Below are 27,617 nucleotides of genomic sequence, written 5' to 3'. Positions count from 1 at the left end.
CAAGGAGCAGGGAGCCAGGACCAAGGAGCAGGGAGCCAGGACCAAGGAGCAGGGAGCCAGAACCAAGGAGCAGGGAGCCAAAACCAAGGGGCAGGGAGCCAGAACCAAGGAGGAGGGCGCCAGGACCAAGGAGCAGGGAGCCAGAACCAAGGAGCAGGGAGCCAGGACCAAGGAGCAGGGAGCCAGGACCAAGGAGCAGGGAGCCAGAACCAAGGAGCAGGGAGCCAGGACCAAGGAGCAGGGAGCCAGGACCAAGGAGCAGGGAGCCAGAACCAAGGAGCAGGGAGCTAGAACCAAGGGGCAGGGAGCCAGAACCAAGGAGGAGGGCGCCAGTACCAAGGAGCAGGGAGCCAGAACCAAGGAGCAGGGAGCCAGGACCAAGGAGCAGGGAGCCAGAACCAAGGAGCAGGGAGCCAGGACCAAGGAGCAGGGAGCCAGAACCAAGGAGCAGGGAGCCAGGACCAAGGAGCAGGGAGCCAGGACCAAGGAGCAGGGAGCCAGGACCAAGGAGCAGGGAGCCAGGACCAAGGACCAAGGAGCCAGGATCAAGGAGCAGGGAGCCAGAACCAAGGAGCAGGGAGCCAGAACCAAGGGGCAGGGAGCCAGAACCAAGGAGCAGGGAGCCAGGACCAAGGAGCAGGGAGCCAGAACCAAGGAGGAGGGCGCCAGGACCAAGGAGCAGGGAGCCAGAACCAAGGAGCAGGGAGCCAGAACCAAGGGGCAGGGAGCCAGGACCAAGGAGCAGGGAGCCAGAACCAAGGAGCAGGGAGCCAGAACCAAGGAGCAGGGAGCCAGGACCAAGGAGCAGGGAGCCAGAACCAAGGAGCAGGGAGCCGCGCTTCTGCTGTGCACGGGTCCCGCTGTGCGGAGAGACGGAGCGAGAAGTGCCGGAACCCTGGGAGTGGAACTCGGCGGCTCTCTGTGGGAATCAGCCTCAGGGGCGGCTTGAACCCCCCTCGCGTCTCTGATGCAGGCGGAGGGAGTGAACCCGGGGATGCCCGGGGAGGAGCGGGGGCTCCCTCCCCCCTCCCTGTGCCCCCCACCACCCCCTCCCCCCTCCCTGTGGCACCCCACCACCCCCTCCCCCACTCGCTCGAGGGGGAGGGAGTCTCGCGTGCCCGAGGTCAAACAATCACCGCACGCGTGGCCGCCCCGCACCAGCGCCGCCGCGTCTAATGCCTCGCGCCCAGCAACCCCCGCGGCGCCTCCACCCCGCACTCTCCCCCCCTCCCTACTGCTCCTCCCCCTCCTCCTACTCCTCCTCCCCTCCTCCTCCTCCTCCCCTCCTCCTACTCCTCCTCCTCCCCTCTCCCTCCTCCTACTCCTCCGCCTCTCGCTCGCTGGCAGCCATCCACAGCTTTGTCCGGCCGAGAGCGGCGTTCGCCGCCGCTTTCACCCAACCCGGATTCCTGCGCGACGCTCGACATCACGAGTCCTCAGTGGACTCACTCCTCCTCCGCCTCGACATCATCCTCATCATAATCCTCACCATCATCATCGTCGTCGTCGTCACCCCGCGCCGTCCTTGCTTCTCGCCGCGTGTGAAGCCGGTGTGGAGGTGTTGGGGTCCCCTCGTATCGCCGCGACCCCCCGATGATGAGGAGCGGCCGTGACCCAGGAGCTCCGGTGTCGCGGTCATCATCAGCCTCTCGCGGAGGCCGCTCAACATCATCAACTTCGTCAACATCGTCATCAGCAACATCTCCTCGCTCCGCCATTCCCGCGGCGTCTCCCAGGTGATCCACGGCCCCGCGAGGGGGTGCACGCCCCGTTTCGTGTGACCCCCGCGACCCCCTTACTCTGGGGCCCCAAGTCTCAGGGACCCCTCCCATCCCGTGACTAACTCCCCTGCTCGCTCGATCGCTTTCATTCCGCACCGATGCCGCCTCGCCGTGACCCCGTCTCACCTCGCCGTGACCCCGTCTCACCTCGCCGTGACCCCGTCTCACCTCGCCGTGACCCCGTCTCACCTCGCCGTGACCCCTGCTGACCACCCCGCGAGAGGAGGCGGCACCTCAGAGCGGTGTGGAGTGACTCAAGCGCTAGGGGAGGAGTGAAGCAGCTCTGTGGCACAGAGTGAATTCATCTCCGTGGAGGAGGAGGGGGGAAGTTCTAAGCAGGGAACTTTGACTCCCCCCCCACCACCCCCTCGTTATCTCCTCGTTATCTCCTCGTTACCTAGGAGCCCGCGGGGATTATCCGACCTTTGACCTCGCTCTATTCCGGGCTCGCGCGGAGACGCGGACGCACGCGGGCGCCGCGACTCCGCACGGAGACCTCGAACCCCATCGCCACCATCGTCACCATCGCCACCATCATCACCATCGCCACCATCATCACCATCGTCACCATCGTCGCCCGCCTCGTTTAAGTCTCCCCGCACCCCCAACGTTGTCGCTTCGTGAGGAGAACCCCCAACGGCTGCCCCCCACCCCCACTCCTGGACTCATGGGGCAGCGGTTCCCGCGGGCAGCAGCAGCAGCAGCCAGCAGCAGCGAGCTCAGCGCAGCATGTTTGGACTGAAGAGCGCTCCGGAGTACCTGCTGGGACTCGGTAAGGGACGGGGGCACACGGAGGGGTGTGTGTGGTGTGTGTGTGTGTGGGGTGGGTGTGTGTGTGGGGTGGGTGTGTGTGTGGGGTGAGTGTGTGGGGTGGGTGTGTGTGTGGGGTGTGTGTGGGGTGGGTGTGTGTGTGGGGTGTGTGTGTGTGGTGTGTGTGTGTGGTGTGTGTGTGTGGGGTGTGTGTGTGGGGTGTGTGTGGGGTGTGGGTGTGTGTGTGTGGGGTGTGTGTGGGGTGTGGGTGTGTGTGTGGGGTGTGTGTGTGTGTGGTGTGTGTGTGTGGGGTGTGTGTGGGGTGTGAGTGTGTGTGTGTGGGGTGTGTGTGGGGTGTGTGTGTGGGGTGGGTGTGTGTGTGGGGTGGGTGTGTGTGTGGGGTGGGTGTGTGTGTGGGGTGGGTGTGTGTGTGGGGTGGGTGTGTGTGTGGGGTGGGTGTGTGTGTGTGGGGTGGGTGTGTGTGTGTGGGGTGGGTGTGTGTGTGTGGGGTGGGTGTGTGTGTGTGGGGTGGATGTGTGTGTGTGGGGTGGATGTGTGTGTGTGGGGTGGGTGTGTGTGTGTGTGGGGTGTGTGTGTGGGGGGTGTGTGTGTGGGGTGGGGTGTGTGTGTGGGGTGGGTGTGTGTGTGGGGTGGGTGTGTGTGTGGGGTGTGTGTGTGTGGGGTGTGTGTGTGGGGTGTGTGTGTATGGGGTGTGTGTGTATGGGGTGTGTGTGTGTGGGGTGTGTGTGTGGGGTGTGTGTGTGGGGTGTGTGTGGGGTGTGTGTGTGGGGTGCGGGTGTGTGGTGTGTGTGTGTGGGGTGTGTGTGTGGGGTGTGTGTGTGTGTGGGGTGTGTGTGTGGGGTGTGTGTGTGTGTGGGGTGTGTGTGTGTGGGGTGTGTGTGTGGGGTGTGTGTGTGGGGTGCGGGTGTGTGTGTGGTGTGTGTGTGGGGTGTGTGTGTGGTGGGGTGTGTGTGTGTGTGGGGTGTGTGTGTGGGGTGTGTGTGTGGGGTGTGTATGTGTGGGGTATGTGTGGGGTGTGTGTGTGTGGGGTGTGTGTGGGGTGTGTGTGTGCGGGGTGTGTGTGTGGTGTGTGTGTGGGGTGTGTGTGTGGGGTGTGTGGTGTGTGTGTGTGGGGTGTGTGTGTGGGGTGGGTGCGTGGGGTGTGTGTGTGTGTGGGGTGGGTGTGTGGGGTGTGTGTGGTGTGGGTGTGTGTGGAGGTGTGTGGGGTGTGTGTGTGGGGTGTGTGTGGGGTGTGTGTGTGTGTGTGTGGGGTGTGTGTGGGGTGCGGGTGTGTGGTGTGTGGGGTGCGGGTGTGTGGTGCGTGTGTGTGTGGGGTGCGTGTGTGTGTGGGGTGCGTGTGTGTGGGGTGCGTGTGTGTGGGGGGTGTGTGTGGGGCGTGTGTGTGGGGCGTGTGTGTGGGGTGTGTGTGGGTGTGTGGGGTGTGTGTGTGTGGGGTGTGTGTGTGTGGGGTGTGTGTGTGTGGGGTGTGTGTGTGGGGGGTGTGTGTGTGTGGGGTGTGTGTGGGTGTGTGTGGGGTGTGTGTGTGTGGGGTGTGTGTGTGTGGGGTGTGTGTGTGTGGGGTGTGTGTGTGTGGGGTGTGTGTGTGTGGGGTGTGTGTGTGGGGTGTGTGTGGGGTGTGTGTGTGTGGGGTGTGTGTGTGTGGGGTGTGTGTGTGTGGGGTGTGTGTGGGGTGTGTGTGTGGGGTGTGTGTGTGGGGTGTGTGTGTGGGGTGTGTGTGTGGGGTGTGTGTGTGTGGGGTGTGTGTGTGTGGGGTGTGTGTGTGTGGGGTGTGTGTGTGTGGGGTGTGTGTGTGTGTGGGGTGTGTGTGCCGTCTACTCGTGCGCCGTGCTACTCACGAAAAGCACTTGCCCCAATATTATTTAGAGTTATACGGGGGATCTTTGTCTTTGCTCGTCAATGTGTGTGTACAGGTGTGTAGGAGTGTGTGTACAGGTGTGTAGGAGTGTGTGTACAGGACTCACCATCTCGTGAGTTCTGCCGGCCTTAATAGGAGTTCGCGAACAGCATTTGCCCCAACGGACTGATAAAAGCTATAGGGGGTTACTGTGTTCGTTTTACGGTGTGTGTACGAGTACAGTATGATGCGTGTGTGTGTACGAGTACAGCATGATGCGCGTGTGTGTACGAGTACAGTATGATGCGCGTGTGTGTACGAGTACAGCATGATGTGTGTGTGTGTGTACGAGTACAGTATGATGCGTGTGTGTACGAGTACAGTATGATGCGTGTGTGTACGAGTACAGTATGATGCGTGTGTGTGTACGAGTACAGTATGATGCGTGTGTGTACGAGTACAGTATGATGCGTGTGTGTACGAGTACAGTATGATGCGCGTGTGTGTACGAGTACAGTATGATGCGTGTGTACGAGTACAGTATGATGCGTGTGTGTACGAGTACAGTATGATGCGTGTGTGTACGAGTACAGTATGATGCGTGTGTGTACGAGTACAGTATGATGCGTGTGTGTACGAGTACAGTATCATGCGTGTGTACGAGTACAGTATGATGCGTGTGTGTACGAGTACAGTATGATGCGTGTGTGTACGAGTACAGTATGATGCGTGTGTGTACGAGTACAGTATGATGATTGTGTGTACGAGTACAGTATGATGCGTGTGTGTACGAGTACAGTATGATGCGTGTGTGTACGAGTACAGTATGATGCGTGTGTGTACGAGTACAGTATGATGCGTGTGTGTGTGTACGAGTACAGTATGATGCGCGTGTGTGTGTACGAGTACAGTATGATGCGCGTGTGTGTGTACGAGTACAGTATGATGCGTGTGTGTACGAGTACAGTATGATGCGCGTGTGTGTACGAGTACAGTATGATGTGTGTGTACGAGTACAGTATGATGCGCGTGTGTGTGTACGGGTACAGTATGATGCGTGTGTGTGTACGAGTACAGTATGATGCGTGTGTGTACGAGTACAGTATGATGTGTGTGTACGAGTACAGTATGATGCGTGTGTGTACGAGTACAGTATGATGTGTGTGTACGAGTACAGTATGATGCGTGTGTACGAGTACAGTATGATGCGTGTGTGTGTACGAGTACAGTATGATGCGTGTGTGTGTGTACGAGTACAGTATGATGTGTGTGTACGAGTACAGTATGATGCGCGTGTGTGTACGAGTACAGTATGATGTGTGTGTACGAGTACAGTATGATGTGTGTACGAGTACAGTATGATGCGTGTGTGTGTTTCTTTGACGTGTCCTCAAAGTGCACCTCGCCTGGCACAAGCGCCGTGGTGACGTCAGGGCCACTTAGTGGCGAATGGCGGTTGTTGTGTTTCTGTATATAAGGATGTGGAATGGTCTGTGTGTGTGTGTGTGCAGTGTTTGTATGTAAGGGTATATACATACCCAGTATATGAGGGTGCTGTGTGTATAGTCGTGTGTGTGGGTGTCAGCGTGAATGACCTGTGTGTGTGTGTTTATGGATCTGTGTGTGTACATTTCTGTAAATGTGTGTATGTGAGAGAGCGTGTGTGTGTAGGTGTAGTTGTATGTGAATGGATATGTTAGGGGGTGTTTAATGGTGTCAACGTGTGTATGTTAGTGCGTTAATGGGTGTACGAGTGTGTGTGCGTGTTGGTGGACAGCGGTAGTGTAGTGGTTGCGCTATGAACCTGGTGACCCGAGTTCAATTCCCACTCAGGGCCAACACCAGTGACGATTAATGATCTGAACCGGTCTCGGGCCTCCCCTAGATCGACTCAGCCTCAAATAGGTACATGGTGCGGTGTCTAAACATCGCCACTTGGGAGACAAAGACGGTATTTTTATTTGTCTTATGTTATTGTGTAGGTGTGAGTGTGTATGTTTTGTCTGTGTTTGTATGTATGGGTATGTGAGTGTGTGTATGAGTGTGTATGCCCGTGTATGTTGTGTGAGTGTGTTTACAAGAGTGCGGGTGTGTGTTTCAACCTTCAATGAGTACCGAGTGCTGTGTGTAAGTAAACATCTGCACCGGGGAGACAAAGGCGTACAGGTGTGGTCTTGGCCACCCTCCTGTGCCTATTTTCCAGCCTGCATAGGTGATCTCAAACAACACTCGCCCCAACAGTCTGTGAATGTCAAACAGGGGATGTCGGGTCTGTCCAGTGACCCTCCTGCAGCAGTGAGCCTTCGACACTTCATGTGGCCTCAAAGTGCATCTAGCCTGACAATTATTTGAATCGGTGTTGGGTCTCCCCTAGGTAGACTCAGCCTCAAATGAATACCTGATGTGGTGTGTAAACATCGCCACTGGGGAGACAAAAGCGGTCGGGCGTGGTGCTGGCCACCCACCCCCTCGTGTACCGTGCCGGCCTTCATGGATGCTCGATATTCACTGTGTGTCAGTGAATGTGTCAGTGTGTCAGTATGTATATATGTCAGTATGTGTGTCAGTGTAATTGTTAGTATGTCTCAGCATATGTCAGTGTATTAGCGTGTGACTGTGAGTGACTGGGTGAGTCTGTGGGTAAGTGAATGAGTGGGTGAGTGAGTGGGTGGGTGAGCGAGTAAATGAGTGGGTGAGTGAGACAATAGGTTGGTGAGTGAGTGTGGAAGTGAGTGAGTGGGTGAGTGCCCCCTTAGTTAATGACCCGCGCCGCCATGCGCCATTTGGCTACTCGTGCTGGCAGGGTTAGTCTGGATGTGAGTCTGGGTGTGAGTCTTGGTGTGAGTGGGGGTGTGAGTGGGGGTGTGAGTCGGAGTGTGCGCTCAGTACTCTCCAGCCGGTAATGCCGCTCGCCGTGCCCCGCGGCGGGCACTGTAGATGCGAGGCGGCGCGTTTGGCAGAGGCTGTAATTTAGTGAAAGCGTGGGGACAAAATGTCAAACACTCACGCTGCCAAGAATCCCGGGGGCAGAGCGATGCGGGCCTACAGTGTGGCCCACGCACAGGCTCGCCGCCACACCGACTCGCTCACTGACTTACTGACTCACTTACTTATTGATGCGCTGTCAGGCCGTGCGACTGCATTAGTACGTTGCTGCCTGGCTGACTATCTGCCTGGTACATTTACTGACTGCCTCATTCACTGACTGACTGTTTTTGTAACCACTTGGCTGACTGTCTGACTGACCTCTTGACTTCTGACTAACTGGGCAATTGCGTAACCACCTGTGTGTGCATTATCCCTCACCCACTCCACCGCTCTGGCCTCTCTGTCCACGTGCTATGAAGAGTGATCACTGGGACGTCGCCCGTGATCTACTCTCCCTCGTCGGGGCGCGTGCAGCGTGGTATTGACGACCCCGTCGGGTGTTTTGCGTCGCGCTTGGCGGCGCTCGCCCCGTGCAAGCGCCGTCCGGGCTCGGCCCCGGCGAGTTTGCGCGCCGTGCCGGTTCTCATCGGCCTCTCCGTCCCCGGTTTGGAAATGCAGCGGTCGTAGAGGCAACTGGGTGCTTGTCGTTGCGCCGCCGCCGCAGTGTCGAGGCTCGTTACGCCGCTTCAATCTCCCGGCGCGGCAGTTAAAAGAGAGGACGCGGTTCCTAAATCTCCCTCCACTCCCCCCCTTGACGCGCCCCCGCCTCTGCCCGGCCAGCAGCGGTGCTCGTGGTGGGTTCTGCCACCACGAGCGGCCGACCGCTGGGGTGCGGTTAGCGGGCTCCCTGCTGGGGAGCCCAACGGTACGGCGTCGGGTTGGCTCGGTACGCTGGATTATTGAGGTTCACTGTGGTGATGGTGGTGATGGAAGTGGTGGTGGTAGAGGATGAGGCGGTGGAGGTGGTGGTTGTTTCAATCATCCGTCTACGAGACGTGCGCGATGGAGCAGAAGCCAAGGTTGTGGTTGTTGTGTAGTTGTGCTCGGAGGTTGTGTTGTTGCGTATACAGGTTGTGTTGTTGCGTATACAGGTTGTGTTGCGGTTGATTCTTGGTGGCGCTCCACTTGGCCCGTGTGTGAACTCCGAGTTCGCAGATTCAGAAAGTGCTGCCCCCTCCCCTGTGGAACAGAGGTTACTTGAAGGGATCTCAGAAGGGTTTGTACTGCTCTGTGGGATTTCCGAATGGATTCTCTCAAGACGTGACCTTAAGACGACTGTTGGGAGTACGAGAACTTCGGGGTGAGCCAGGGAGGCGATGCGTTCCAGGTCCGGTGAACACAGTGGCGGCAGTGGCGATGGTGGCGGTACTTTGCCACACCTCGAGTACCTCCGGACGCGGCCTTTTAATCTGCACCTTGCGTGTGCATTGTGGGTAATGCGTGTGCATTGTGGGTAATGCATGTGCATTGTGGGTAATGCGTGTGCATTGTGGATAATGCGTGTGCATTGTGGGTAATGCGTGTGCATTGTGGGTAATGCGTGTGTATTGTGGGTAATGCGTGTGCATTGTGGGTAATGCGCCGGAGCTTAGCGCTGCTCTGCCGACACGGGCGGAGGTGCGGGAAATGCTGTGCAGGTGCCGGGGAGGGGGGGGACAAAGCTGCCCATGGGATTATCTGCGCAGATGAGCTCTCGTTTGAATGGGGTCGCTCCCACATGCCCTGAATAGCGCCGAGCGCGGCGGTGCCAAACATCGGAGGTTGCGCGCGGCCGGCAGGCGCCGCACACCACGGGAGCCACCTCCATCGGCGGGGGGTCGCTGGTTAATTATGAAGAGGAATCGTGTTTAATATTCGCGGTGTTGGTGGCAATTTGGTGACGAGCAGATGTGGCTTCCACGCCGCCCGGGTGCGTTTCTCCCCGTGCCTTGGCAAGTCGCCAGGACCGGTGTCGCCACTCGCCCAGAATCCGGCTCGCGAGTTTGGAATCTCCATGCCGGATTTAGCGCTCGCATTGGGAAATTGCTTTGCCCGGACTTAGCTCCGGGATTAGGAATTTTGCCTTGCTGGGATAGGGCACCTCGACACTTTGAATCTGGCATTGCCGGGGTTTTGAAGAACCACCCGAGTTGGGTTTCCGGTCGTCGCGAGCGTTTGCGGAGGCGAGCCCCGGAGCGTCTGGCGCCCGGGGTGCCTTGCCGGGATCGGGTCGCAACCCCGAGCCTTGCGGGCGCTCAGGGTCGGTGCCTCCGAACCAAGGATCGCCTCGGCCGGAGCCGACGACCACGCGCCCAAGGAGCCGTCCGCTCCGTGGCGCACGGCGACGTCGTGGCAGCGGCAAGCGGCCGTGCTAATTGCTCCGCTTGCTCGTGGCTCGCGGCCGTTCGGAAGCGGACAAGTTAATTGGCGGGTCCCCATGCAATGGGAGGAGGCGCCCTCTGGCAAGAGGAGCCGCTCATTGTCGAGAACGGCGCCGGAATGTGCCGACGCTCCCCGGATTTCCTCGTTTATTGCAACGGGGCCGTTGGTGCCCGAGCGGCCGAGTGCGGCTGGGAGCGTCTCTCCCTCTCTCAACCCTGGACCAGGGGCGGCCGTGACTTTGGGGGAAGGGGTCTTTGTGCACGCGCGGCAATGCATCTCGCGCCTGTACGTCACAGCGGCCGCATCCATCAAAGTACGACTTGTGTAATGATTGGTTTGGTTGTGCATGGCGAGGTCTACGATGATGGGTGAGTGCTTTGGGGGGGGGGGGCTCACTCGGCGAGTGTGGGGATCGTTATGCTGCTGCTGCTCTCATTATGTGTCTGGCACCGACAAGGGGCCGGGGGGAGGGGCCGGGGGGGAGCCTTTGAGAGCCAGTGACCCCGTGACCCCAGCTGTTTATCTCCCGTAATAACGTTCCCATCATGTGTGTGTGTGTTTTTGCGATGTTACTCCTATCGCGTGTTAGAGAACGGCCCACAGAAGTAGATACCACAGAACTACATCTGAGATCCCTTCCAGTAACTTTTTTTTTATCTATTTACTCGGTGTGGTGTCACACTTTTCCACGCGCTCTGATTCGGATCGATTGAAGTCAAACCGATGTTTTAAAGTCCCATCGTCGGTATTTGGCTAAATTAACGAAAAAAAGTCCAAAATGAATTTTATATAACGTCTGTAAGTTGACAATGAAAGTAAATTATGCAACAGCCTTACTAAGCACGTGGTTACATGATCCACTTGTATTCGCCGTCCACAGCGAACCGTTGTCCCTAAAACAAATCCCCAGTCGCGGTAGAAGAGTGCGGTACTGGATCGCGGTACCAAGTCACGGTTCCAAGTCGCGGTACATGGCCGCGTCCCGTGGTTCCGGGCGGCGACGACGGTGGCCGTGGAACTGGCCCCGGGCCGCCATACGGCTCTCGCGCCGCGGGCGAGCGCGAGAGCCGCCATCGATCCCGCGGGAGCCCCGAACGGTGAAACCGAAGTAAGATCGCGAGCGGTGGCCAGGAGAGCGTGACCCGGCGGACCGAGGGACGCGTGGCGCCCGGGCCTGGCGCTCTCTCGGTGATAGATTCGTGGGGGGAGGCGCGCTGCCGCGTGGCGCGGTTATCGGCTCGCGAGATGTGAAACATCTCCGGCACTTGCCGACACTCAGGGGCTCAATCTTCGCCCCTGGCGCGAAGCGTTTGGCGATTGATAACGCGCGTGCATGTCTGTGTCGGGCAGGTGACAGTGTCCCGTACTCAAGGGTTAGGGGTAGGGCTATAGCTAGTGCCAGTGTCTGGTTAGATAGGGGTAGGGCTATAGCTAGTGCCAGTGTCTGGTTGGATAGGGGTAGGGCTATAGCTAGTGCCAGTGTCTGGTTGGTTCTGTTTCTGCTTGCACTCAATTTCTGATTCTCGAGGTTTCTGCTTCTTCTCGGCCACGCTGTCACGGAGCAAACCAGAAAATCGATCCCTACGGGGCCCTGGCCTGATGCGCCGCTCAGGGGCCAGGCCCAGGGCGAGGGTTCGGGCCGCCATCCCCCTCGGTCAGGGTCGATCTCTGCCAGCGGCTGTGAGCGGCTCGGAGTGGACCTCGTGCCTTGCGCCGCCGCCTCAGCGGCCCGGGATGTGATTAGTGCCGTGATTAATTACCCGCATCCGCCGCTCTGACAGCCTCGCTGCTGACCCCCAACCCCTGCCATTCTCTCCCAGGATGCCGTGCAGATCGCCCCCCATCGCCGGGAGACGCCGTCTAATTGACACCTCTTAGCGATTTATTTGCATAATCTGCCGAGGCGCGGCATTTTAATTAGCCACGCTGAAGCGGGGACGCAGAGGTTAATTGGTAAATCACGGCTCGGAGTGGTCGGGGCGGCCCGCACTGGCGCTCGCTCTCACTCACTCCCGCTCGCTCTCATTCCCGAGCGGAGAGAGATGACACGGATCGAAAAGCGCGCTCGTTGTTCCCCGCGACCCGGCCATGAAAACGCCGCGGGGAGAGAGGGGGGAGCCGCGGGTGGCGGTGGGGGAATGCGTGGCCCGTCGAGAACAAAACACCGCGCGCCTCGACCATCCACCTTGGCCGATATCAGGTCCCGCTGTTTCTGATGGACAGCATCGTGGGGCTAGATCAGTCACAACTCGTGGTGGTGGAGGGGGGCATCTGTCCCGCGGGCGAGCGGTGCCCCCCGCCCCCCCCCCCCCCGGCAGTCAACAGCCGCAGGCACCCGCAGGAGGCGTGTAGGAGGGCACGGCCGGGCGGGTGGGGTGAGGCGGCACGCGTCGGAGCAGCGGAGGTGGCACCATTCTCCCGCTTGCTCTCTCCACTTCTCCCGTCTCTCTGGACTCTCTCGCCCGGTGCTCTGTGAGCCCTGGGGTGCGGCCACTGCATGGGATGCGAGTTGGGTTGGGGCCGTGGGGGTGGGGAGTCGGCATCACACATGCAGCGTGTGCGTACGGCGGGAGTGGTGGCACGGTGGTTAGCGCACTGCACTACGGACCCTGCCACACGAGTTCGTTTCCCGCTCACTCCCAATAACGGTGGCGAATATTTGAGCTGTTTCGAGGCTCCCCTACTTCGACTCGGCCTCGAATTAGTACCTCGTGCAGTCTGTAGACATCAGCATTAGAGAGATGAAGGCGGCCGGACGTGTGTCTGTGCCATACCGGCCTTCATGGGTGCACTTGCCCAAACGGTCTGTTGAGGCTATACGACGGATCTTTGTCTTTGCGTTCATGCCGGCAGAAGCCGCTAATACACGGCAAAATGTCGTCACTGCCATGAAAGATGCACCTCCAGTCTCTCCATCTCAGTCTTTCCGTGTTTCCAGTCTCTCTGTGTCTCCAGCCTCTTCATGTCACCAACAGAAAAATTGAGCACTGTGGCTGGTGGGCAGTTACTGGTGGCAATCGTCGTACAATTTATCTTGGTGCTACTGGTAGTACTGATGGCCCTGATGATACTGATGACCCTGATAGTACTGATGACCCTGATGACTGGTGCTAGTAATGACCCTGGTGCTACAGATGACCCCCGTGGTACTGGTTTGGCCTTGATAAGTGATCGCCCGTCGTGAGACATTTGGTCATTAAAAACCATCATCGATGTGCCTGATGAGGTCACGCCCAGATTCCTCGAGCTCTGACGATGTCGCTGTGGACCCCCTCCTGTCTGGGCGCTCGCTCACCTGCGCTCGCGTCTCGTTCAAATAAATATTTTACAAATCCTCCATCAGCTAAACACCCCGACGAGTCTGATGTCAGCTGATGAGACCTCCCCCCCCAGCGAAATGATCGGATTGGCCGCCCCGTGATCCGAATTGGCACTAAATCGAGCGAGAGTCTCGTGACGCCGCCGCCACCTCCTGCCTACCGAGCCCCGGGTCCCTGCGGACCCCGGCTGCGGCGACCCCGTCCGCAGGGTGCTGGGGGCGGGGGGGCTGGACTGTGCTGGGGTGGGGAACTGTGTTGGGGGTCCAAGCATTGGGGTTTGGGGGGGCCCCCATTCAGGGCCACGTGGCGCCGGGCCTAATCGGCTCCGCTCGCAGGATCGTGTACGGGCGGAGCGCATGGTGGGCGCTGAGCTTCAGGAGGGGAGACCTCGTGACTGCGGTTGATGGTGAGGCCTCCTGGTTGCGATGAAATCTTCCTGTCTCGATGGGAGCTCGTGGTTGCGATGGGACCTCCTGATTGTGATTCATGATGGGACCTCCTGTTTGTTACATAGCTTATTGCTTGTGATGAGTTCTGATGGCACCTCGCGGTTGTGACCATCCCTCGTGGTTGTGATTCGTGATGTGGCCTCCTGGCTTTGATGCCTCTTGGTTGTGATGACTCCCGCGTGTCGATGCTGTCGCGCGCTGTGACCTCGGGGTCGCGATTACCGCTGACATTAATGGAAACATTCGTCTAAATTTACGAGGCGGCTTAGCGCCTCCTGATTTATACGGGATCCGTGATTGGCTCCGAGGTCCCTGCATGCGTGTGAATAGCGCCGCGTGGGCCGTGGAACAGGAGGATGGGAGAGAAGGGGAGAGGAGACAGGAGGGAAAAACCCGCACAGGCTGCGAGCCTCTTACCCTCGTCATCATCACTTGGGTCACTTCGCAGGCACGGACGAAAGAAAGCTACCACTTCTTGCCTGTACCTCCTGCTCCCCCCACCTCCAGCTCCACCATCCCCACCGCACCCCCGCGCGTCACGTCTGCGCCGGGGTGCGTGCGCGCCCCACGTCGCTGGTGGCGAGCGCGTCTCGTGGCATCGCGGAGGGCGCGGAGAAAGGCACGGGGGGGACTCCTCTCCCCCCCCGCCCCCTCCCCCGCCTGGGCGCTCCACGCGGCCCCACCCGGAGCCCCGTGGAGTGAAGCAGTCGCGGTGAAGGAAGAAGCCGCCGTCAGCTTGGGGTTTTTTTTCTCCCCGTGTTGTTGAGGTTTCAGTTTGGCTCCCGTCACGCTGCGGCTTTGCGGGTGAAGCAGCCGCGAGGCGAGCGGCACGAGGGAACGTAGCGAGTGCTGGGCCCCGTGCACTGTATCGAGGTGTGGGGTGTGGTGACCGTAGAGGTGGCGGTGGCAACGGCGCCGGGTCAGCAGAGCGGTTGGCATAAAGCACCCGCCCACATGGGAAGGAGCCCAGTTCCTCCTCCTGCTCTCCCTGCCCCTCCTCCTGCTTCTGCTCCACTTATTGGCATGTCCTCAAGTTCATCTCATTCCTCTCGTCCACGTCCTCCCACTCCGCCTCCTGCTGCTCTTCTTCTTCTTCCTGAGCCTTTCTCTACTACACACAGTCCTCCCGCTCCGCTCCTCCTCTCTTCCCACGACGCTTCCTTCCCCTGTGAGTCCTCCTGCATGTTCTCTCCCTCCACTCACGAGCCTCTTCCCTTCCGCTCAAGTTCCACTCTTCTAACAAATGGAATACTTCTAAGAGTCATGTACAAGGATTAATGTTGCATCATACATCACCAAACCAGGAGAGATGGCGACGGCTTGGAAAGGCCCTCATCCAGCAGTAGATTGTTCATGGCCGATGATAACGATGACGATGATGAATATTTCTACACGATTTTGAAATTGCTGGAAAGTCTTCTCGGTTAGGAGGCTCGGAATGAGTTGTTTTTATTCAGCACTAATCTCTCAATCTCGCGCCCTTGGCCCGCGCCCTCTTGTAACCGGACTCTCGCGCCCGCCCGCGCGGCCGCTTTCAGCCGAATCTCAAACACGGTCCGGCGAATCGCTCTAAATGTGGCACGTTCCACGGCCCCACTGGGACGACCGTGGCCGCGTGGGGAGCAGCGGGGGGGCAACGGGGGGGGGGAGCAGTGGGGGGGGAGCCAGCGGTCGCTCGTGGTGAGCGGCGCAACAGCCGCTGGCATGCCACGCTGCATGGGGACGCGCGCTCAAAGGCTGCGGCGATCCACCCGGGAAGCCGGCACGACCGCGGGGGCGATTGTCAGCGTCGTCTCTCCCCCCCCACCCCTCACTGCACCTTCATTCGGCCTCCGCCGCCACCACCGACGCTTCCCAGATAAGCCGTCCCCAGCGGAGGCCCAAGGACGTAGGCGTTGCTCTGTGGCCTTTGTCCGAAGCCTTGAGTGGTCGCAGAAGCAGCAGCTCGTCCTTCACATCGTTTCCTGAAGGTTCCACATGGTTCTCTCTTCTTACCGGAACATGACCACACGGCCCGGCCGCGTAGTCGAGCCACGCGTTGTTCATGCCGCGCGTCGTTTGGCTCGACGCCCGCGAAACGTCGGACATGCCGTCTGACTTTCCGCTCCACGTGCCCGGGAGTTTCCTTCAGGAATTAATTGAGCAGCTCGCACCCTCCGATCGCAGCAGCGGCAGCAGCAGCAGCCGGCGACGCCGGTCCAACGGAGCGAGAAAGCGAGAAACTCACTTCAGTGCCTGAAGAAACTCCGTGCAGCACGTGGAGCGAAACGTCGAACATCGCACGACCAGAGAGGCAGCGGGGTCGGGGCTCGGTGTCGTTGCCATGTGTGCGGTCGTGCGTGGGGTCACGGCTGGTCGCGGCGTGTGCACTTAGTCCTCCTGAAGGCTGGCTCCCGGTCTCCGGTTGCTCGCCATGTTTTCTACGAGCAGAAGGGCGACTCACTCGCTCACTCGCTCGCTCGAAAGCTTGCCCAACGCGGGCGACCTGCGGGGGGAGGCTACGCGGGAGGTGGCCTCAAACAGAGCAGGAAGAGGTTGGTGAGGTTAAAGATGAGGTGGTGGTTTAAGATGGAGGAGGTGCTGACAATGGATTAAGAGGCAGGAGGTTCCATGCTGGAGTAGACGGTGAGAAGGTGGTGGTTGTGGTTTAACCCGGAGAATTATCTCACTTTGAAAGGCAGGAGGAAGTGCTGCTGGATTGGGACAGAGGAGGTGCCGTGTTCGAGCTGAGGGGCAGAGGTGGTAGCTGCTTTGGATTGAACTCGAGCAGCAGCAGCAGGAGGAGCAGGAGGAGGTTCTTTCCAGGAGCGTGACCAGGGCAGCGGCCAATCCGAGGTAGGGAGTGATGGGGATACCGCTCCCCCACCTTTAGACCTCGAACATCGGTATTGATCGATCTTTACCACAGATACAACACCAATGGTTATTGGTTATTGTTCACGCGTGTCGTTGTGTGTTAACGCATGTGTGTGTGTGGGGAGTGGTGGCGTAGTGTTGAGTGCGCAACGCTACGAATCCAGCAACCCGGGTTAGATTCCCGCTAATGGCTAACACCATTGAATATCTGAATTGGTCCTGGGCCTCTCCTAGGTCGACTCAGTCTCGATCGAGTACCTGGCACGATGTTTGGACATCGCCACTGGGGATACAAAGGCGGCCGGGCGTGGTGCTGTGTGCCGTGGCGGACTTCATAGGTGCTCGCTTGCAGCACTTGCTCCAAACATATGTTAAGGCTATACGGGGGATCCTTGTCTTTGTATGTATTGAGCTGTATGTGTGTGTGGGTATGTGCGTGGTGTGTATTGGGCTGTGTGGGCTGTGTGAGGAGGAGGAGGGTGCATTTTGAGGCAATTATTTTTCCATTTGCTTTTATTCTGGGTAACAGCACGAGCTGTGACGCCATCTACACAGCCAGGGTGTACAGACCTCGAGAATGCACGCATCTGCATGCATTCTGCACATGTACACGTGCTGTATCGATGCGTGTACACTACACAGCATACTCATGTGGGGAGCGGTGGTACAATGTAGTAGAGTCAGAGCACTACGCTACGAACCCGGCGAACCGAGTTCGATTCCCGCTCACGGTCAACACCAGTGCCGATTATCTGAACCGGACCTGGGCCTCCCCTAGGTCGACTCAGCCTCAATTGAGTACCTGGTGCGATATGTGGACATCGCCACTGGGGAGACAAAGGCGGCCTGGCGTGGTGTCGCCACCCACCCCATGGTGTGCCGGCCTTGGTGGCACTTGCCCCAACAATCGGTTAAGGCTATACGGGGGATATTTGGCTTTGTATACCCGTGCCTCCTGGTCAGTCCCGTCACCTGCCAGAAGCGAGTTTTCCGCACTTCACGCGAGGGCCTTAAAAGTGCACCCAGCCTGCAGCCTGGCACAATTGCTGCGGTGACGCCACCACCACTTAAGGGTGGACAGCAGCAGTTCCGTTGTTGTATCTTGAGCAGCTACGCGTGCTCTGTGATGTCAGCTGCGGAGCGAGCATGTCGCTGGAGGGGACCCTGGTGTTAGGGTCGCGTGAGTGGGGAGAGCTGGGCCCCCCGTGAGTCGGGAGCCCCCCCCCCTCGCACCTCTCCCACGCACGCGGCCACATCTGTGAATCTCGCGTTCATTAAAAGCCCATTGTTGAGCCGATATATTTAGGAATTCTTAAAACGTCAACACAACCGTGACAAATCATCATCGTCGTCAGCCTTGGTCAATCCACTGCTGGATGAAGGGCTCTCTACTGGCCACCACCTCTCACAATCCTGCGATGGAACAATCCACCCAGCATCTGCACTCGAGTTGACTCTATCTCCGCAGGGACACTACCTCTCGAATGCATTTAATTCCTTGGCTGCAAACTCATAACGGGGTTTTAATTTTAAAGATCCCATAATTATATTTTTTAAATCGCTAATTTTGGACTTTTTTCTCATTTGAGTTTTGTAAACGGGCAGTTGGTCTCCCCCACAGGGGCAGTGAAGGTAACTGGGCCCAAGTTCTGGTTGGGTCTCCTTGACTTTACGACTGTTCGGTGCCTTCATTCAGTTTGACTACGTGGACCCTCAGGGTCTTCAGCAACCTGAGCCTTGTGGATGCCCGGGTCTCATGACACCAAGCCATGCGAGTGCAGGGCCTTCGCAGCGCTGGGCCTGCGTAAGACAAGGGCCTTCGGGACACTGGGCCACGTTGAGACTCGCACGGGGGCCTCGTGACGCAGGCTCTTCAGGCCCCTGGGTTAGGAACAGGGTTGCCATCTGTCCTGGTGTTCTCAGGATCATCCTCTTGTCGAGGAAGCTGTTGTCCTGGGAAGTCAGTTGCGTAACAACAACAACAGTAATAACTACTCAGGACGATGATGTGTCTATGTGCAGTCCTCCCCTATTCTGCTATTGTGAGACCCTCTTATGTTGAACTTATTTTCCACCGTACGTAGCCAACCATGTTCATCCCCAGGTATGTCCCATATTTTTTTTAGTACCCTAATCGGTGGTGATGTCACCACGGTGCTTGTGCCAGGCTAGGTGCACCTTGAGGCCAGGTTAAGTGCCGAAAGCTCTCTGGCAGATCAAGGGACAGACCCAGGTGTAATGAGTTGACCGATGTGCCGGGCTGGGTGCAGGAGGTCACGGGACAGACCTAGATGTTATGGGTTGAATGCCGCAGGTTTTATGGATTAACTGGTTGAGATGATCACAGATGCACCTCCTGTGCCAACAGACTGATAGACTCACAGAGACCCATAAATTCAGGCCCCTGTCCAACAACAAAGCGTCTCTCCGCCGCTGTCTTCGTTCCGCATCCGGCACAATGGCCGACAGCGCAACACTGAGAGATGTGCGGTACAAACGTGAAAACTTGCATGACTGTGTCACGCATTGCGCCCTGCCTGGGCCATCCCTGTCCGGCGCTGGCGCTGAGCGTGATTAAAAGTTTGTTGTGCGCGGCGCTGGCGGTGTTGGTGAACACGGTCACCAGAGCCCTCGCCGTGGCCCGCTCCCCACGGGACGCACTGCCAAGTATGCTCAAGGCGTGACAGCTCAGACTGTTATGATCTGTGGTCAAGCGGAATTGTTCGGCTGCCAAGTCCGATTACCAGACTAATTCCTCAGCGCGTCCTTCCCACGATCTTTACGCAAGCTTAGCACTGTGCGCGCAAGGTGTTGTCTCGTACAGTAGACCCCCTTCACTCGCTCCGCCATCTGGATTATGTAAATGCCTGTGGCGGCGTAAAAGCCTGAGAGAGGCCGTAAAAATATGAAATATGACCGCGCCTTTTCATTCGCTCTCTTCCCCCCCCCCCCGTTCCGTCTCTCCACGCATTACAGCTTCGCACTTCTTCTCGCAACCTGTTGAAGACAAAGGCGGCACTGAATGGCCAGACGGGTCGTTTGTAGTCTTAATGCGCTCGTAATGACGAAAACGTTTTGCCTTTTTGGATTTATCGCCGTTCCGCCGTGGGACCGCGGTCCGCCCGCAGATTGTTTTGTGTAACTGTCAACGTGCGGCCTTGCGCAGCACAAACCCCCACGCCGCTCCCCTCAACGCCGCCGCGGGCGCGTTGAGATTTACACGCACGGCGCGCCCACGGAGCGGCGCACTGTATTCGCGCGCCTCTGGAACTGTTTAGGAGCTTGGCCACCCCTCGCCCTGGCCCTGCTTCACATCAGAGACGGTGGACATGGCCCAGTGTGGGCCCCGCGGGGGGGGAGGCAGCACCCAGGCATAAACCCGGGACCCGTAAACGGCGCGCACGCGCGTAAGCCCGCGACTTTCTATCCATGTTTGCCTGGGGATGGAATGGCACTGCGAATGAGCACAATGACTGCTTCCCAGTGACAGATTACTTTGAGAGGACTCCAGGTGGCGCAGGGTTCAAGTGCACTGAGCCGACACCTCGGAGAGCCTGGGTTTGAATCTTGAGTTTCAGACGCCCGACCGTGATCGATCCGAGTTCTCAAGTGGGAATTGAGTTGGTTATTCTTAGCCCAGTCACCCGACGGCAGCACAAATAAACAACACGTTAAATCCGAGTTTCACTTGGCTTCATCGCTGCTCTGAGGATTAAAATATATCGGTTTGACGGCCATGTGAAATATTTATCTGTAGTGGGACGTGTGGGAAAGCGTGTCCACTAATGTCTGGCTGAAAAAGGTCACTTGAAGGGGTCTCGGAAGCAGCTCTGTGACATCTCCTTCCATGGACCATTCTCGAACACGGGGGAGATGAGCGGGTCAGCGAGAGCGCTCCCGATACACACGTCGTTGTCTCAGGACGGTATGGCCGATAGCCAAATTTAAATTGGGCAAAACCCAAAAACAATGAAAACATTGGGACGCGTCATGTGGTGAGCTTGGAGTGCTTCGACAGCCAACCAGTTTCCCCACCGCTCTCTTTTTTGAGGGCCATAAATTCGAGGGCTCTCGTCCAGCGTTGCTTCAGAGGCTTCCTTCGAATCCCAGGTCACAGACAGAAAAAAACTACATATCCCCATCACTGTATATAATTACCCCAGCCACTTGAGTTAAATATCCAGCAAAGGCTAAATAGCAGTTGGCCACGACGGTGCCTTTCAACCGCCGCTTCTGCTGATCGGGTAAAACCGGACATGTCCGTTACGCATGTATGCGCCACTCTGCTGATGGGCGAGGGGTCAGTCCCGCTCATGCCCAGGCGCATTCCACCAGAAGCATTGGACACAGCTTGCGCCATCTCCGGATCGCCCACTGCTCCACCCCGTGACCTTAGCTCGCTGCTCGAGCCAGGTGCAACACTGCACCTGGCTCGAGCAGCGACTGTGAGAGAATCTGGCGGCGCCGGACGGTGAGGCGTGGGCGAGCAGGGTGGCCACGTCGTTACACTTGGCTGCCTGGTTGAGCGTCGATTTTGAAAACACTTGTCGAGGCACGCGGGGGAGAGGGAGCTGGCGATAGGGAATGGGCTCTCGCCAAGAGCAGACGCTGCTGGCCTCTCAACGATGCTGGGAATGCATCGTTGATGCACGGACCCGGGCCGTACCCGGCCCGGGTCCGTGTTTTGGCTGAGCGGACTCGGGGGAGAGCAGCAGGGAATCAATTGCAACGTGAGCCGTACCGCTCTGCGTTTCCCATTATAACAGTTTAACATCAATTTGGTACGCGCACAAAATATTCTCATTACCGGTATTCTAGTTATATGATGGTAATGGCGTCTAATGGGTGGATATTGATTGAAGAGGGGATTTCTGGAGTCGTTGCTTTGTTGTCGAGCGTTTTTCGATGGGGACGCCGAGTGGCTCTCGCCGATCCCACGCCGGGCAGAGGCCGTTGGTGGGGCCATCCGGGTCTGGGCCTCGAAGACCGCTGCCGCCTTCACCGTTGTCGGGGGACTGGAGACTGAAACCTGTCCGTGCACTCGGCTTGAAAAATCCATTCGCTGCAATTGGCGTCCGGTGTCTTCTTGCTTTGAAGCGGTTCTGGAGCCATTGCTTACGGATAGAGGAGTATATTGTCTGTGCGTCGCCGACTGGTTTTTGAGATCAATAGCTGTCACTGCCTTGACATTTAATCCACTGGAGCTGCACATGTGCAGGAATAAACAAGCAGCTGCTTGGCTTAGTGGCCGCTTGCCGCACGTCACGCCCGCCGCTGGTGCCGTGCGCTCGAGCCAGCGCCGCCGCTCGTGTTCTCCACCGCCCGCTCCCCTTTCACGTGACCCGCCCTCCACCGCTACTGGGGTTTTTCCCTGTTTTTATTTATTGCGATTTTCTTTCCCGAATCTGGGCCATCCTCAAAGCACCAATTACAGGGTTCGTCGCTCTCCGCCACCGCCAAAAACCGCCTCCGCGTGGTTGGCAGCGCTAACGTGGGTTGTTGTGGCTGCTGCCTTGGATCTTGGGTGCGTGCAGTTGAACGCTGGCCGCTCGGGCCTCTCCTGGGCGCCCGTGGCACCGGCGCCGTCGCCCCTCCCCATGTGCCCAGCACACCGCGGCCTCGCTGAACCCCGTGCAGAATTTTTATTTATTTCTCGTATCTCTGATTCCCATCTGGCGAGCAGCTGGGGTCAGCTGGCCCGGGGGCTGCGGCCGCGCTCCCTGGAATGCGAGGTTAAGAGACACGGCGTGGCCTCCAGGCCGAGGGGTTGTAAGTGCCACGGCAGGTACGCCGCGGAGACGGCCGTGGCACGCACGGTCCGTCAGCGTGGTCGGTGGCACACGGCGCCCAACTCTTCCAGTGTGTTGCCGCGGGGGCTTCGCGAGCGCGTGCTGCCATGCACCGAGATGCCTTTTCGCCTCGGACTTTGATCACAATCGGCAGCGTGGGGCGTGGTAGGGCGCAGGGGCGTGGGAGGGAGCGCTATGGCGTCACCAGCCAGGCCGATAAGGGGTGTCCAAGACGCGCAGAGTAGACGTGGGCCGATAAGGAACTGACTCGGTGTCAGGATCAAGTTCGCTTTCCCGGTGGCAACGTGACGTGCGCTTACAAGTTGATAAAAGCTCACGTCTCTCTCTGTCTCACTGGGTTTTTTTCTCTCTCGCCATCTCGCTGGCCCGACTGTCGGCTTCACTAACTGTCCGCGCCGGCGCTATTTTAGACGGGGCCAGCTCGAGCGCGGGGTCAGCCCGCACCTGTCAGTTGTACTTACCCAGCGGCACCCGGCTGACCGGGCGCCCCCTGCCCTCCCGCCGCCGTGCGACCCTCCCTCTCCCTCGCCCTCCCTCCCTCCCGTGGGGCCAGAGGCAGAGAGCGTGTCAAAATGGATTTATCTGGCTGCCACAAGTGCTGTTAGCTATTTTTAAGGCTTGACACGTTTCACTTGTCGTTTAGCCGTCGTTAGTCTATGTACCCAACAAGAGGCTCTTGAAAGCGGCGGCTGAACCCACGGAGCGGCGGAGGGGCAAGGGCCGCCCCGGTTTTTGGGGCTTCCACTGGGAGCTGCCACCGGGGCCCTCGGTTTAGCCACTGCTCACGTACGACATTGCACACGCTTCTCCAGCAACAGCAGCAGTAGCAGCAGCAGAAGCCATTGCTTAGGTGACTGATTGCACGTCAGGCATTTGTTAATGGACCACCGGGTGTTCAATTCGTCTCTCTGCGTCTGTTAAGGCTGTTTCAGCTGTTGAGCTTCTGCGGTGGCAGGATTTCTGGCAGGGGCATCCTCCCCGATTGCACTGCGAGCCCAGCGGCGGACTTTTGGTGTCAATTTAATGGCAGGCAAATAAAGTGCCGAGCCAATTACGAAACGACGTGCACAATAACCGTATGTTTTGGCCGTAATCGGCTGGGCACCGGGAGTGTTTGGATGATGCAGTGTGTATGAGTGTGCGACAAGGGCAGGACCCTGGCAACGAAGGTGGCATGGGTCAGCCACTCGGACTGTAATATGTCTCCTCCACGCTAATTTATTCGTCGTTATGCTCATTAGTCACGGCGCAAATTTGGGATTGCTTATTTACCGCTGTTTATTTACAAAGATGAGAACATTTACAATAAAGCATGCGACACGGCGCGATGAACCTGCTCTGTTGCGCGGCTCGTACGTGAACCAGGCGGCTTTGGGAGCAGGGATGGTGGGCAGGGACTGAGGATACGGCCGCGGGACGGCGGTCCATGGGAGGCGCGCGGGGGACGGCACTGGGACACCGCAAAATGCGGAGGGCACGTGCGAGGTGCCAGACGTGGGTCAGACCCTACGTGCGGAGCCCGCGGGGGTCAGCGGGGATTGATCTCAGCCGGGTCTCTGCGGGTCAGCGACCCAGAAAACATGTCTTCAACCGGCACACCACGCCCAGTATACCTCTCACTGTGGATACTAAAGTCACGTGCCAATAACTCCAGTCCAGCAGCCATGTATTCACTGGGAAATGTAACCCTGCCGGTCATACACTACGCAGCAGACACTGCAAGTGGGAGACTATACATGGGACACGGATGCTACACGTGGGACACAGACGATATACGTGGGATGCAGTCGGACATTTCATGTGAGACACAGTCGGACATTAGACGTGGACACAGACCTTAAACGTGGGACACTGCATGTGGAACAACCATCAGACACTGCACGTGGGACACAGACAAACACTGCACGTGGGCACCTATCAGACACTCAATGGGAGCCCGCCAGCTCCACCCGGTGTCGTGCAAATTGAAATGTGCGCTGCCGCGGGGGTGCAAATTGCTCTCGATAATTCTGGCAGCAGCCATTAAGCGTGGAAGGAGCCGCTACTTCCGTCCTCCCCGTGCATGTATTTTAGTGTTTCTGGGGAGCGGTGGCGCAGTGGTAAGCGCACTGGGCTACGCTCCCGGTAGCGATTATCTGAACCAGTCTTGGGCCTCCCCTAGGTCGAATCAGCCTCAAATGAGTACCTGGTGCAGTGTGTAAACATCACCACTTGGAAGATAAAGGCGGCCAGGTGTGGTGTTGGCCACCCAACCCTCTCGTGTGCCATGCACTAACAGTTCTGTTGAGTTTGTAATACGATGGATCTTTGTCTTCTGCTCTTTGTGTGCGTTTCTGTACGAATGTGGTTGTGTTGATCGCTTCTTGTCTAAATATACGTTTGTGTGCGTGTTTTCCTATGTTTGCATTTGTGTCTTCCTGTGTGTCTCTGTGTCTTTGCCTGTCTATCTCTGCGTGTCTATCTATGTGTGTAGAAATATCTGTATATCTGTGTGTGTCTGTCTTTGTCTCCGTCGTGGTTTAGTGGTAATTAATTGAAGGTGGAGGGATTACCAGCCCCTCGCACCCATCCGTGGAGGGATGCAGGCAAGGCCGATGAGTCAGATGCCTTCTATGGCCTCCTGTCACAGGTGCTAGCTAAAGTGGCCCCTCGGGATAGAGTCATCTTATTGGGTGACTTCAATTCCCGAGTTGGTCATGATGCTGGCACCTGGTCTGGAGTGATTGGAAGGCATGGGCCAGATCAGCTCAATAACAACGGCAGGAGACTGCTAGATTTGTGCAGCCCATGGGCTTGTAATTACCAACACGCTGTTCTGGCATCGGCGCATCCACACAACATCATGGATGCATGCCGGGTCCAAGCAAGAACATCTGCTGGACTATATAGTGACGGAACAGGGGATGCGGGCCCATGTCCTTGACACCAGGAACTACCGTGGAGCTGATCTGCCCACTGACCATCGACTTGTCATCTGTAAGATGCGCCTGCCATTTTCCACTCGAGTGCTGGGTGTCCACCCAGAACCCCATTCAACTCCTTAGTGGCATGGTCTCAGCTAGCTGATGAAAGTTGCAAGCGAGCATTTCATCATCGCTTGCGGCTGGGGTTGGCATCGTCCCCCACTCGTCCTTGATGTCGAGGGAATACAGTGAGATAAATAAAGTATTGGATCCCCTGCTGATTTTGTACGTTTGCCCACTAACAAAGAAATGATCCGTCTATAATTGTAATGGTAGGTTTATTTGAACAGTGAGAGACAGAATAACAACAAAAAAATCCAGAAAAACGCATGTCAAAAATGTTATAAATTGATTTGCATTTTAATGAGGGAAATAAGTATTTCACCCCCTCTCAATCAGAAAGATTTTTGGCTCCCAGGTGTCTTTTATACAGGTAACGAGCTGAGATTAGGAGCACACTCTTAAAGGGAGTGCTCCTAATCTCAGCTTGTTACCTGTATAAAAGGCACCTGTCCACAGAAGCAATCAATCAATCAGATTCCAAGCTCTCCACCATGGCCAAGACCAAAGAGCTCTCCAAGGATGTCAGGGACAATATTGTAGACCTACACAAGGCTGGAATGGGCTACAAGACCATTGGCAAGCAGTTTGGTGAGAAGGTGACAACAGTTGGTGCGATTATTCGCAAATGGAAGAAACACAAAAGAACTGTCAATCTCCCTCGGCCTGGGGCTCAATGCAAGATCTCACCTCGTGGAGTTGTAATGATCATGAGAACGGTGAGGAATCAGCCCAGAACTCCACGGGAGCATCTTGTCAATTATCTCAAGGGAGGTGGGACCATAGTCACCAAGAAAACAATTGGTAACACACTACACTGTGAAGGACTGAAATCCTGCAGCGCCCGCAAGGTCCCCCTGCTCAAGAAAGCACATATACATGCCCGTCTGAAGTTTGCCAGTGAACATCTGAATGATTCAGAGGACAACTGGGTGAAAGTGTTGTGGTCAGATGAGACCAAAATGGAGCTCTTTGGCATCAACTCAACTCGCCGTGTTTGGAGGAGGAGGAATGCTGCCTATGACCCCAACAACACCATCTCCACCGTCAAACATGGAGGTGGAAACATGCTTTGGGGGTGTTTTTCTGCTAAGGGGACAGGACAACTTCACCGCATCAAAGGGACGATGGACGGGGCCATGTACCGTCAAATCTTGGGTGAGAACCTCCTTCCCCCAGCCAGGGCATTGAAACAAGGGTCGCGGATGGGTATTCCAGCATGACAATGACCCAAAACACACGGCCAAGGCAACAAAGGAGTGGCTCAAGAAGAAGCACATTAAGGTCCTGGAGTGGCCTAGCCAGTCTCCAGACCTTAATCCCATAGAAAATCTGTGGAGGGAGCTGAAGGTTCGAGTTGCCAAACGTCAGCCTCGAAACCTTAATGACTTGGAGAAGATCTGCAAAGAGGAGTGGGACAAAATCCCTCCTGAGATGTGTGCAAACCTGGTGGCCAACTACAAGAAACGTCTGACCTCTGTGATTGCCAACAAGGGTTTTGCCACCAAGTACTAAGTCATGTTTTGCAGAGGGGTCAAATACTTCTTTCCCTCATTAAAATGCAAATCAATTTATAACATTTTTGACATGAGTTTTTCTGGATTTTGTTGTTGTTATTCTGTCTCTCACTGTTCATATAAACCTACCATTAAAATTATAGACTGATCATTTCGTTGTCAGTGGGCAAACGTACAAAATCAGCAGGGGACCAAATACTTTTTTCCCTCACTGTATGGGCGAGGTTTAGGACTGTGGCTCATGCAGCTGCAATGACTGCTCCAGACCTCCCCAGAGACCCTGGCTGACGGAGGAGGTGTTCAAGCTGGCTGAGAAAAAGCGACAGGCCCACTCTCATCGGCTACAGCATCCCACGTTGGAGAATGAGGAGGCTTACCGCAGACTTTGCTCGGAGGTTCGGAGAGCCGTGAGGTGCTGCAAGGATGGGTGGTGGTCGTGGGTTGCTGAGGAGATGGAGACTGCCTCAATGGCCCGCGATCACAAATCCCTATTTAACTCCATCAAAAAAGCAACCTGCAGCGTCACACCTATTACCATCATTAGGGGAAAGAACGGTGATCCAATCTCCGACCCCCAGGAACAGGTTTGCTTAGCATTTCTGTGAGGTCCTGGGGGAGGGGGAATCCCTCAGCCTGGAAAACATCATGGGACAAACTGGGGATGACCCTGCTGAGGCTGCGGTGCCTCAAATATTGGAGGAGGAAGTCACCCCCTGTGAGTGGCTGGCTGAGGTGCCATCCGTTGAGGAAGTACTGAAGGCGATCCAGAGTTTGAGACCAGGAAAGGCACTGGGCAGAGATGATCTCCCAAGCGAAATGCTGAGGGAGGGTGGCGTTTGTGCACAGACTGCCCGACATGACATAACAACAGTCTGGACCACTGGACTGGTTCCACAAGATTGGAAGGATGTCCCTGGTGGTCCCCCTCTTTAAGAAGGGGGACCGCACAGACTGTAACAACTACAGG

At 57.2% G+C, this 27,617-nt stretch overlaps 1 protein-coding gene across 3 annotated transcripts in view; it reads left to right on the top strand.

Annotated features, from left to right (window-relative positions):
* The first annotated feature begins 1,291 nt into the window (after nucleotides 1-1,291).
* LOC116944278 (genetic suppressor element 1-like) overlaps nucleotides 1,292-27,617 on the top strand; it is a 61,783-nt gene continuing 35,457 nt past the window's right edge. The window contains exon 1 of one of the 3 annotated variants that reach the window (XM_032957821.2): nucleotides 1,292-2,553. In XM_032957821.2, the coding sequence (XP_032813712.2) occupies nucleotides 2,511-2,553 (43 nt within the window). In that variant the 5' untranslated portion in view covers nucleotides 1,292-2,510. Of the gene's footprint in view, nucleotides 2,554-15,120; nucleotides 16,280-27,617 lie in introns of those variants that run through there. The other 2 variants (XM_032957822.2, XM_032957823.2) reach the window with 2 other exon arrangements.

The sequence above is a fragment of the Petromyzon marinus genome, chromosome 20 (assembly GCF_048934315.1).
Source record: "Petromyzon marinus isolate PM22_M1 ecotype Great Lakes invasive population chromosome 20, UKy_Petmar_22M1.pri1.0, whole genome shotgun sequence".
In the NCBI taxonomy this organism is placed as follows: domain Eukaryota; kingdom Metazoa; phylum Chordata; class Hyperoartia; order Petromyzontiformes; family Petromyzontidae; genus Petromyzon; species Petromyzon marinus.
This window is presented reverse-complemented; position numbering and strand designations above follow the sequence as displayed.